Source organism: Mizuhopecten yessoensis, unplaced genomic scaffold (assembly GCF_002113885.1).
Source record: "Mizuhopecten yessoensis strain PY_sf001 unplaced genomic scaffold, ASM211388v2 scaffold6919, whole genome shotgun sequence".
Taxonomy (NCBI): domain Eukaryota; kingdom Metazoa; phylum Mollusca; class Bivalvia; order Pectinida; family Pectinidae; genus Mizuhopecten; species Mizuhopecten yessoensis.
Window position 1 is genome coordinate 32,735 of NW_018406790.1, and position 13,385 is coordinate 46,119.

A 13,385-nucleotide genomic window follows, 5' to 3' on the forward strand; every position below is an offset into this window, starting at 1 on the left:
TTCATGCGAGAGAAACAAAACTGTATCATTAACAAATACAGTATGTCAGCTATACACAATTTGTATCCGAGGAAATTTTGCCTTCAGAAATTGACTCAATATTTTGCAAGTAGTCATTTTTATTTCATTAGCAATGTTAATACTAATTTACCATCGATACATCTACGATACATATGATACACTTAAAACGCCGAAGCAATGTAATACATTTCGCGGTACCCAGGTTAAACATCGACTTATGGTACATTTTTAACTACATTAAGATATTATTTGACGACCATCGTAATTTGTTAATCAATTTACAACATTTGATATAGCGCCCTATCTTACTAGATTAAGCCAATGTAAAGCGCTTCACAGTACATAAATATACAATTTATACAATCAATACAATTCACATGAACATTAATCAATACAGTATTATTTATACAGCCATAAATCACGACAAAAATGCGACGTTGAAGTTATGTTATTTGACGTTAATGCAAGGTATGTATGATGTTACATTGGTGACAATATTGTATACAAAACACCTATATGCCACAACATTGGAATCGTATGTCTCCTTATCCAATTTTTACTTGTATTCTGTTTTCGATCTTTATACGTCAAAACGTCCCTCTTTTTTTACATCTCACTTATGGCTATTTTGCAGAGCGTTCGTCCAGGTTGGGAAGCCAATGGGTTATGTCCCCCGGACTTGACGTACCAAAGTCCTTAAAAATGTTAGTTGCTATTCCCTACTAAACGGTTAACATTTAGGTGAGCTTAATATGAGAATGTCAAAATAATGTGACCGAATGAGTGATTTGCTTAATGCCTTTGGTATGGTGCTTCAGGGAGGGAGCACTCTAAATATAAAATCGGAATCAGATCTGCGCTATCGCATTGAGGCACATTCATACATTATACACATGGTGGTACGTTATTAGATTACCATAGCTGTGTAAAGTGTTATCGGTCTTATAAATCAAACTAAAGCAATACCTGATAAAATGTTCGTCAAATTATTTTCTAATATCAAAGAAGCGAAAGCTTAACATAGTGTAAGGTTCAAATTTTCTCCATTATCAGGGAACACGACAGAGTGATGGCCGAGTTAATGAGGGGAACACGACAGAGTGATGGCCGGGTTAATGAGGGGAGCCCGACAGAGTGATGGCCGGGTTAATGAGGGGAACAGGACAGATTGATGGCCGGGTTAATGAGGGGAGAACGACAGAGTGATGGCCGAGTTAAAGAGGGGAGCCCGACAGAGTGATGGCCGGGTTAATGAGGGGAACACGACAGAGGGATGGCCGAGTTAATGAGGGGAACACGACAGAGTGATGGCCGGGTTAATGTGGGGAACACGACAGAGTGATGGCCGGGTTAATGAGGGGAACACGACAGATTGATGGCCGGGTTAATGAGGGGAGCCCGACAGAGTGATGGCCGAGTTAAAGAGGGGAGCCCGACAGAGTGATGGCCGGGTTAATGAGGGGAACAGGACAGATTGATGGCCGGGTTAATGAGGGGAGAACGACAGAGTGATGGCCGAGTTAAAGAGGGGAGCCCGACAGAGTGATGGCCGGGTTAATGAGGGGAACAGGACAGATTGATGGCCGGGTTAATGAGGGGAGCCCGACAGATTGATGGCCGGGTTAATGAGGGGAACCCGACAGAGTGATGGCCGGGTTAATGAGGGGAACAGGACAGATTGATGGCCGGGTTAATGAGGGGAGAACGACAGAGTGATGGCCGAGTTAAAGAGGGGAGCCCGACAGAGTGATGGCCGGGTTAATGAGGGGAACACGACAGATTGATGGCCGGGTTAATGAGGGGAGCCCGACAGATTGATGGCCGAGTTAATGAGGGGAACCCGACAGATTGATGGCCGAGTTAATGAGGGGAGCCCGACAGATTGATGGCCGGGTTAATGAGGGGAGCCCGACAGATTGATGGCCGAGTTAATGAGGGGAGCCCGACAGATTGATGGCCGAGTTAATGAGGGGAGCCCGACAGATTGATGGCCGAGTTAATGAGGAGAACACGACAGAGTGATGGCCGGGTTAATGAGGGGAGCCTGACAGAGTGATGGCAGAGTTAATGAGGGGAGCCCGACAGAATGATGGCCGGGTGTATGAGGGGATCCCGACAGAGTGATGGCTGAGTTAATGATGGGAGCCCGAGAAAGTGATGGCCAAGTTAATAATGAGAACCCGACAGAGTGATAGCCGGGTTAATGAGGGGAACACGACAGAGTGATTGCCGGGTGAATGAGGGAACACGACAGAGTGATGGCCCGGTTAATGAGGGGAACAAGACAGAGTGATGGCCAAGTTAATGAGGGGATCACGACAGAGTGATGGCCCGGTTAATGAGGGGGGAGCCCGAGAGAGTGATGGCTGAGTTAATGAGGGGAACACGACAGAGAGTGATGGCCGGATAAATGAGGGGAACACGACAGAGTGATGGCCGGTTGAATGAGGGGAACACGACAGAGTGATTGCCTGGTAAAAGAGGGGAGCCCGACGGAGTGATGGCCGAGTTAATGAGGGAAGCTCGACAGAGTGATGGCCGAGATAATGAGGGGAACACGACAGAGTGATGGCTGTGTTAATGAGGGGAACACGACAGAGTGATGGCTGAGTTAATGATGGAAGCCCGACAGAGTGATGGCCAGGCTGATGTAGGAATATTTGGTTGTAGTTTCTTGAGACATGACAATGGATTAACACAACATGTAAATCACAGTACCTTTCGGTTTGAAGATCCCACTGCTACCTCGATTTCTTTTGATTGCCAAGGTGACAGCCCAGTGTCACCAACAGTCAGCAAAACACTGGGCGTGGTATTGGAATCATCACTGACTTGTACGATCAGTAGACTATCTGAGTCCTGGGCATTTACTATGGTTTTGAATCGCACACACAGTGGGACATCATCTGTGTAAAGTGATCAGACAGAATATCCTTTACTGAACTGTTATTCGCAGGTTCACATAACTTTATAAATAGATCATGCATTGTTGATTAATCAAGAAAACGCTACGAGGAAATAGAAGTTACCTGAATCCTATTGAAAACCTTTAATTTAGATTATTTTCTACAACTAGCAAAAAAAGCAGGTGGGTTTTTTTCAGAGTCGCAAAATAACTTTTTTCAAATGTTTCAAAGAGCGGTTAACATAACGAGGAATTAACAAGTAAGCCATAGTTTAAATAAAAGTAATTTAAATAAAATTTCATAATTGAAAATTCATACTGCATTGTGGTTATTTTTCAAGTTGCAATAGAAACATAAGAAGGAAAGAAAAGTCCTTTGATTAGAAGGTACATCTTTCTAATGTCATACAATAAAACATGTAATGTACTGATTGGCTAACAACTTGTCGGGATTTACAAAACGCATGCTGTTCAGATACTATATACCAGTACGTGTTCATGGTTTATTATTGACATATCTATAAATATGCTGTATTATACTAAAGTTATGAATATCAACATTACTAGATAAACGTACCAAACTTATTGAATATCCGATTTTCTGTAAACTGTGTAACTGTATACGGTATATCGTGTTAAAATGTATCTGGTATTATCACAAAATGGTTATCATACACTGTATTTAAGGAATAAGTTGCATTATAATTTTACAACGCTTATATTCACGCCATGAAAATGACCCTCTGGACCCTGTGATTGGATCGCTGTTTGTTCGAACTATGGACTGTTCAATGTGATATTGTGACCACGCTATTTTGTTACGAAAATATAACTGCGAACTTGTGAACTTTAATTCAAGGAAATAAAGGCACTGGACTTTAGTCATAGTAATATTTTTGGAACCAGATTTTTAAAGCATTATTAGCAAGTTACCGCTAATGATTAAAAAATATGATAAACGTCAAAATATAAACAATATGAAAAGGGATTCGGTTTGATCATCTGAATACACAAGGTACCTCAATGGTCGTTTTAAATAAAACAACAGTGGTCTTTTAATTTATTTATTTTTTACATAACTAACATTTTGAAAATTTCATTAATGATTCTTTACACAAATCAGACCTTGAACAGTGGGACCCAGAATGTTTTTTTAAGTTAATGATAAACGCACATGAAATGATTTCACAGCATCTACCGCAAATTATACATTGCTATACAACTGTTTACCTGGAAATTTAACCGTCGACACTAAAGTAGCTGCATCTGTTTGAAAGAAGGATGTTGTTGGGTATACATAATAGAACGTAGGAGTGTCGGCTGGTTCCGGTGGATCATTGGAATATCCCTATTGAAACAATGTCAAGCAAATTTACATTTAAGGTAAAATATACTGACTTAGTATAACAATATAACAATGCTTCACCAACTAGGATTATCTTCCCAGAATTCACTTACCAGAATATCCCTTTGAAAAGTAAAAGAAATATACTATAACAAAATGTTATTACTCGTTACACAAAGGTTTAGCTTTTAATTATATTCCTGTGATTGACGTTTTTATAGTTAAAGTCATGCCATATCATCATTCACATTATGTTAAAGTGACCACTCCCCCATTCCCCACCCACGTTAACTCACACTGAGAGTGTTCCTACATAAATATGCAATTACTCCCGTACAACCCAAAACTAAACCCATCAAAAATAATTGAAATAAAGAAAAATCGGCACATAGGTTATTCATCACAGATCACAGTTACTTATTTCCAGACTTTTCTCATCCTTTTAAAGATGAACCATATTCTAAAGAAACTTTTTTGAATATGCTTATGAAAAATTATTACCTTTTATATAGTTTGAAAATTAACAAATCAGTTCATGGGCGTAATATTCGAAACTTGCTAGACAGAACAAAAATGTTTGTTATAAAAAAACTCATTTATTACAATTGTAATAGATATAATATATAATATAACATGCAATTGCTATACTTACGGCACGTGTTCTCTCGCCAAATCGCATGGAACTCCCGTCTTGAACTTCAAAAGGGCAAGTCCCATCAATATCAATATCAAGTCCCTCATTACACGAGACGCTTCCTGGAAAAAATAGCGTACATTTAAGTTTCTGACATTGTTTTTTACAATTCTATCCCGACTTTTGTGAGATGCAAATGCAATCTCACGGGGAGAACAAGTTCCATCGGTTGTCTTCTGAATCAGGGAGGACCAATCTTTCTGCCTGTTTTACCTCAGTACATATATTATTCGATTCTTGTTGAGAAAAACAGTGCCAAGATATGATATCGGTTTCAAAGAAAGTTAAATAACCACTGAACTATATAAACTCCAAAACAATAGCGTAAGTACAACTAAAATAGAGAAAATGAGCATAGGGTTATTTCACCGTATACCTATTATAATTTCAAGATAAAATAAATAGTTCACGAATTATACAATTTGCAGACAAAAAACGACAAGAGATGTATCAATATACATAGGGAAAATGTGGTGAAATGACAGATTTCTATGGAGATCTTTGAAAAACTAGAAGAAGGATAAGGTCAGATGATCTGGAAGGACTAACACATCAACAAGAGAATACCGAAGTTTTACCAATTGAAATGTGAGCTCAAAATCGATAAGGCAAGGGTAACAGTTGAACAAGGGATACATGGAGTACTTTGAACAATTAAAAGAAGAATACGAAAAGGTGTTCCGGATTAGTAAGCGTCTTCTTATTCTCTAATGTCAAACAGAAGAGCAATAACAAAAAAAAACACTACTATTTCACACAAGAAAACAGCATCGCTCCGAATGACATGATGGCGACTATAAAACCGGAAAAACAGTCTGCCATGTTTGTAAACAATAAGACATGTGGTTATGAATATCGTCATACACTTTTTATGACGTCACAATTACCAGTGACCCATTTTAATGACTTCATAATTGAACACGTTCTAATCGACACGAGGCTATCTCCCCCTAGGGAGTGACACGCTGATCTTTCCCGGCTAAAACAGGAGACACACCGGTGAAGGTTGGAATAATTTTATAACATTACAGCGTAATAAGCGTGTCGGATCTAAAAGGCTTGTATAAAAGTTGTGATAAAGCTGTTTTTAAGAACATTGACTTATTATTATTATTATTATTATAAATGACTATTTAAAAAAGGCACTTTCTATACAGAAATGTAAGAAAGAATGTCATTGAAAATATCAATAATGACATACACAAATGTAACTCCGTTAAACCAAAAATAAAATTATCCAGACATTTTCTACAGTAACCAAAGTCTCCGATATAACGAATTACATCATTAACCGACATATGATGACACAGCATTTGTTGTTCTTTACGGTTACCTACCTGTAGCGACGCTACAATCAGTGCCGCCGATACCAGGACCACATATGCAAATGAACCCCCCGTCGACACTTTCATCTTCAACACACGTACCGCCATTTTTACAGGGTCTAGGTAAGCAACCTACGAAAAGAAAATACAATATAGCTTACGTGATCGTCAACGTAGATAAGCTTAAAATGTCTCTTTGTTTGTTTTCCTTTGATAATTTTGATTTTCAAAAAGGTAAACTAAAGTAGGATTCGAACTCAACATCAATGAAGCAATTCCTTTAGAATATTTGTGAATAGAACAGGAAGAGTATGATATACCGAATTTATACCTTAAAATCAAAGGGGATTGGAAAAGCTTCAAAGCAAGTTTGTTTAAAAGTTGTTTATTCCGTGAGGTAACTTGAGTGTAAATTTAGATTGTCTGTTGCTTACAAAAATACCATTTAAATGACGACATGTATCATATTGAAATGTCATCAGCCTTTAAAAGTGCTGATCATTTAAAAGCGACAGTTTGTTTTAATGCATTCTCTGGTCAATATTTAGGGGGGTTGTTTTCCCGGTCTTCTAGACCTCATGTGTTGGATTATAAGCCTCTTTCATGTACATGAGTGTGGAATAGGGAAGTTCCACCATTGGGGTTTTGAAACTGCAATTCCCGAGGCTTACAATAATGTTTAGGAAGGGAGGGGGGGGGGGGCTATTTACAAAAGCACTTGTCTTACAGAAAAAAAACCACGTAATGAACAAAATTAATTGGTTTATTGACAAACAAAATTCAATATTTNCGGGGGGGGGGGGGGGGGGGGGGCTATTTACAAAAGCACTTGTCTTACAGAAAAAAAACCACGTAATGAACAAAATTAATTGGTTTATTGACAAACAAAATTCAATATTTACTCAGGGTATACTATGTTATAGTCTCATATACTTGTATTTCTCCCTGGTGAAAAAACAATCAAATTAATATCAAAAGTCATGATATAACTGTTTCATGATAATTTATATCGTAAGTACCTGATTTAAAGGCTGTGACAGTCATAGAGAAGCCCATCGTTGCGGTTTGTGCCGATCCTGTGGTTGTATCCCATATGACTGTGGCTATGTGTGACTCGGAATTTGCACCACTTAGAAATGTTTTAGTGATATCTGTTGTACCACAAAAGCTACGACAAAAGGATCACACTTGATATACATGAATGCATATAGTATCATGTCTCATTGAACGATGTTTTATTCTCAATGCATTTTAGGAAACACTAATATATGTGTTTTTAATAAACTCTTAAGAATGTGATCTGGAGCCAATCCTAGTACCTCAAACATTAACACCAATTATAGTTGCAGTCATATTACCATAAACAATTAAACACGTGTTGTAGACTTAATCATAGACTCATAAACAACTAAACACGTGTTGCAGACCAAATCATAAAACCATTAACAATTAAACACGTGTTGCACACCCAATCATAAAACCGTAAGAAATTAACAAGTGTTGCAGACCCAATTACAGAACCATAAACAATGAAACACGTGTTACAGACCCAATCATAAAACCATATACAATTAAACACGTATTGTACACCCAATCATAAAATCATATACAATTAAACGAGTGTTGTAGACCTAATCACAGCACCAAAAACAATTAAACACGTTTTGCCCACCCACTCATAAAACCATAAACAATTAAACACGTGTTGCAGACTCAATTACAGAACCATAAACAATTAAACACGTATTGTACACCCAATCATAAAATCATATACAATTAAACGAGTGTTGCAGACCTAGTCACAGCACCATAAACAATTAAACACGTATAGCAGACACAATCATAAAACCATGAATAATTGAACAAGGTTTGCAGACTCAATTATAGAACCATAAACAATTAAACACGTGTTGCAGACCCAACCATACAACCATAAACAACTTAACACGTATTGTACACCCAATCATAAAACCATATACAATTAAACGAGTGTTGGAGACCTTATCACAGCACCATAAACAATTAAACACGTAAAGCAGACACAATCATAAAACAATAAATAATTGAACACGTATTGCAGACCCAATCATAGAACCATGAACAATTAAACATGCAAAATATTACTAATATTTATGTTTGCGTCAGTACTTGAACAACCTTTTATGACCAATGAATTTTACGAAACGCATATATATGTGTTTTAAATGAACAATGAAACACGTGTACTAGACCAAGTCACAGTACCACAAATAGTTAAACTTGTGTTCTAGACCAAGTCACGGTATAACAAATAATCAAACTTGTTTTCTAGACCAAGTCACAGTACCACAAACAATTAAACACGTGTTCTAGATCAAGTCACAGTACAGAAAATAATAAAACTTGTGTCTAGACCAAGTCACAGTACCACAAACAATTAAACTTGTGTTCTAGACCAAGTAACAGTAGCGCAAACAATTAAACACGTGTTTTAGACCAAGTGACAGTACAACAAATAATCAAACTTGTGTTCTAGACCAAGTAACACTGCCATAAACAATTAAACGTGTGTTCTAGACAAATTCACAGTACCAGTTTAATTAAACGTGTGTTCTAGACAAACTCACAGTACTAGAAATAATTAAACTTGTTCTAGACTCAGTCATTGCACCACAAACGATTTCCACATAATCATTATACTAAATTATGCAAAACCATTACCCATACAAACCTCGTGGAGGTAATTCTCGTGTTAAACTTACCGCGGACCTGTTTCTCCTACAAGATGGTAACGGATTTGCAGTGTGTCGATACAGTCAGAACTTCCTTTTGCGATGTCCATTTTGTTAAGTTCAAACTTAATTCTTGACCCGACAGATGCCTAGAAATCAAACGCTAACAATAAGGCATCGACATAAGTAATATCAGCACATATGTGAATAACACAAGTTTATGTTAATTTAATGTATACACGTTTTTTTTCTGTATGTCGTGCATTTTTACAGTTTTCAGCGAAATTTTATAAACGATAACAGTAGATTTTTTTAAAGAGTTCATCTCGGTGTAAAAATATCGTTTTAAAATTTTGTTGAAATATATAACCAAAACAATGTCACTTGAATAATTCGTCTTACATCTTGCACATCGCCCAAATTGTAAAAGAACTAACACAGAATTCTGTTATACATGTATTATGTAAATGTTCGATTAAAAAAGCATCAGTTGTCTTCGGAAAATTCAATAATAAAGAGTAGAAATGCATGCGACATAGACGAAAAATATCTGTAAGCTAGTATCCGGCACGGGACAGCGCATGATTGTGGAGATACGCCGCACAGTTAACTTCGTTTTCACTTATTCATCTATACTATTTACCTAACAACATATATATAACATCATCTAATAGTTACATACATAATCATGCTATATACGGTGTTTATTATTATCTAACGTAGACGTCACATTCACAGGCTTTATTGTGAAGATGCCTATAGCGCACGATTAAATATTTACAATCGTGAAATAAACGAGCGCGATGTCAGATCAATGCATTGGCGTTACTGTTTGTATACCACGTCTCCAATGGTGACTACAAACATCTTATAGCTGATGAAAACCTAGCTATCCTTTTGGATTATTTTGCATGATTCGGTATAACCGAACAAAAAATGTCTGACAAAACTACGGTATAATTTCGTTACTTTTATAACACATAATTGACCAAAATATCAGGATTTATTTCATTTTTGTTTGATCGATTTAATCAATTGATACCAACTAATGTGTTAAAACTGAAGCATTTACTATTACATATCCGTATCATACATGTTTGTACAAAGATGGCAAGCATGTGAGCAGGTGGTTGTGACAAACAACACATATATATGATGAGGGATAACTAAGTATTAAACTGATAGGATTTCAAAACTCGGGTGGAAACGATATACATCATTTATTTGGAATGTAATTTACCTTGATCAAATAAACACATTTTTCGCCCGTGCTGTAAGTATTAGGATAGTTCGGGGATTGAATCACGTCATTTCCATTTTCACCTAAAGTGATGGTTCTACTGCATTGCGCTAAAAATAATAATAAACATGCATTGAAAACGCAAATAAACAAAATAAAAAGGCAAAACAACGTCCAAACAAACATTGATATGCAACACGTAAGTGACAAAACGTATTTGCCAATTTATAAAACAATTATCATACAAACATAAGTGATGACGGTCAATTATCATTCAAACATAAGTTATGACGATCAATTATCATTCAAACATAAGTTATGACGATCAATTATCATTCAAACAAAAGTTATGACAGCTTATTATATTCAAATGTAATTGGGGACTTCTGATTTTGATATAAAATATTAGGTTTTTTGGCTATCAGATGTTGCTCATTTTTGTAATCCCTTAAATACCATGAGACGCTAGCTTGTTGTACTAAATTCTATGACTGACCGTCCCCCTGTAGCTCCTCGCACGTTGAGCCAGTGATATGCTCCGGACACACACACGAACACACTGAATTAGTTACAGTTTTTGTAGCAAATCCTTCGTTCTGACAGGCAAGGCTACCACAATCTGTAAACATAAACCAAGGCATCAACAGAGTATCAGTGAGCCTACATGACTTCATTTGGCATGATTCAATGCAAACTTACGGAGTGCAATCCTTATAAAATGGAACTTGTTTCCCGACATGTTTTACCTATTGTATGTATAGCTGTGACAAAGAGAGATCTACTGTACTAAATGGTATATTTTTTTGTTTATATGTTGTCGACGTTGTGGTATATGTTTTACTCTGTTGACTTTGTGCTATATGTCTTACTGTGTTGACGTTGTGGTATATGTTTTACTGTGTTGACGTTGTGGTATATGTTTTACTGTATTGACGTTGTGGTATATGTTTTACTGTGTTGACGCTGTGGTATATGTTTTACTGCGTTGTCGCTGTGGTATATGTTTTACTGTGTTGACGTTGTGGTATATGTTTTACTGTGTTGACGTTGTGGTATATATTTTACTGTGTTGACGTTGTGGTTTATGTTTTCACTCTGTTGACGTTGTGGTATATGTTTTACTGTGTTGACGCTGTGGTATAGCGTATATCTGTGTTGAGGCTGTGGTATATCTTGTACTTATCTTTTGGTTCAGTGTGTTGTCGCTGTGGTAAAATTGGCCCCTATCCGTTCTCGTTTTTGGCATGTTTTGTGTCTATGTGTGGATGGTATGTTTAATTTTAATTACCTGTTAGACACTGAAGTATTTGTTTTTAAATATCATTCTAACTGTGTGATTTAAAAAAAAAAATCAATGTATAAATTTTATATAAAAATATCAGTGCTTCATAAAAGAATACATATTTTTAGCGTACCTTTTCCACATTCGTAGACTTTTGTGATGGCTTTATGATCGTAGAATGAAAGGTCGTTTTTCGTTTCTTCAGACAGAAATTCTATATTTTTGTCGAAAATGGACATGGTTTCCTTTGTATCTTTTCTAAATATCTACAAAACAAAGATTTCATATTGGAGATTATAATAGAATCAAAATATTTAATTAACCTTCATTAGCAGAATCATACGCTATAATTTTAACACGAAACCATATTCATGAACACTCTATACAAATGTAACCATTTGTTCAATCTGTCTGCCTTAGTAGTTAGGAGATCATTAACACCAACTCATCCTTACTCATAGTATGTCAGGCGTCTCAGAGAAATGAAATCAATTCGTATCCTTTACATTCGAGTCAAGATGGTATAAAAGGTAATAGAAATGGAAATCGAACAGCCAACAGAACAGTCAATTGTCATTTAATCTTGAAAAAGAGAACAGAAATCTGCCAAATACAAATTTTAAACCCATTGTGCGATCTGCACAAACGATGCTCCATCGGTAACGGCAACATTCTTTTTTGAAGTGCAACCATGATTAAAGACTTGTCTAACCAGTCTGAAAGATGGGAAAGAGAGAACATTGTTCTCGGCTCCGTACATGTCGTATTGTATCGTCTGAATAGAGGAGATACAACTTTATGGCACGCATGTGAATTCCCATTAGCAATGGAGCATTCATATTTTTATAGAATATCCAGTCACTGGTATGAAAACCATTGTTTTATAAGCCGACAAGGAGTCATTGTAAAATGTGAAAAATAGTACATTGTTCTTTTCTTTTGACTCTGATACCTTTTACAGACATGCCTTGTTATATAATACAACACTAACTATGATTTAATACAACAATACATGTAACTATACATCACATTTCTTTTTATTTCAGTTACGCATTTGATACTGAACACAATAGGATTTTCTACTTTTATCCCCTTGTCCTTTTGAATTTGTCTTCAGCTACTCTACTAACTTTGACCTTTATTTTGACCAACTCAATACCAACGTCACAGTGTTGATAGACGGGGATTATTTTTTTATAATGTTGCACATTACAGGTACAAATCGTAAATAAATAACTTACAAATCGAGAGTACATGAGTACAGATTCCAGACTCAATGGGATTGAAGATGCCGCGAACACATCATCCGAATCTGTTATAAAGTTGGGAGAAGCACCAGCCTGTAGACTATTCCACTGTATTTTCAAATGCTCATGGCGGTCGCGGCGTGACTGTTCATGGTGACCATCTATCACATGCAGGAATTCATGCAGAACCACATAAAACTAGCAGATGAAAAGTAAACGTGTGAGAAGTTAAATGTAATAATAGCATGAACATTGATAAATTGAAATGTTACATTTGCCTGATTGGAACAGAGAAAAGTCAATCCCAATGGGTGATTTATTTGGTTGTCTAACCCTTCGTTTCAACCTCCAGGTAGGGGATGATTATTTTTCTCCCGTCATTCCAATACTTTATTTAAAAACAATACTCTTCAGCATTTATAAGTTGTTCCTTATCCTGATTAGCACATGAACCCTCTACTGTAAGTATATGATTATGACGTCATATCTTATTGTTCCCGTGACATCACAGAATTGATATCCAGGAGATGGGGAGGGGGCAGAGAAACCATGCCCTATCGGGTGACAAGAGGTAAAACGGGAGATAATTCCGTCACAGACGGGAGAAATGATATT

At 36.6% G+C, this 13,385-nt stretch overlaps 1 protein-coding gene across 1 annotated transcript in view; it reads right to left on the minus strand.

The window, feature by feature from the left end:
* The window catches only part of LOC110452847 (fibropellin-1-like), a gene marked incomplete at its 3' end in the record, with an annotated part of 66,862 nt that overhangs the window by 32,730 nt on the left and 20,747 nt on the right, over nucleotides 1-13,385 (minus strand). Inside the window, exons 8-17 of the mRNA XM_021501560.1 lie at nucleotides 12,765-12,968; nucleotides 11,657-11,789; nucleotides 10,738-10,860; nucleotides 10,242-10,351; nucleotides 9,032-9,150; nucleotides 7,310-7,458; nucleotides 6,303-6,422; nucleotides 4,924-5,027; nucleotides 4,157-4,274; nucleotides 2,740-2,927 (exon numbers count right to left, since the gene is read on the minus strand). Coding sequence (XP_021357235.1) covers nucleotides 2,740-2,927; nucleotides 4,157-4,274; nucleotides 4,924-5,027; nucleotides 6,303-6,422; nucleotides 7,310-7,458; nucleotides 9,032-9,150; nucleotides 10,242-10,351; nucleotides 10,738-10,860; nucleotides 11,657-11,789; nucleotides 12,765-12,968 — 1,368 coding nt within the window. The remainder of the gene's footprint in view (nucleotides 1-2,739; nucleotides 2,928-4,156; nucleotides 4,275-4,923; nucleotides 5,028-6,302; nucleotides 6,423-7,309; nucleotides 7,459-9,031; nucleotides 9,151-10,241; nucleotides 10,352-10,737; nucleotides 10,861-11,656; nucleotides 11,790-12,764; nucleotides 12,969-13,385) is intronic.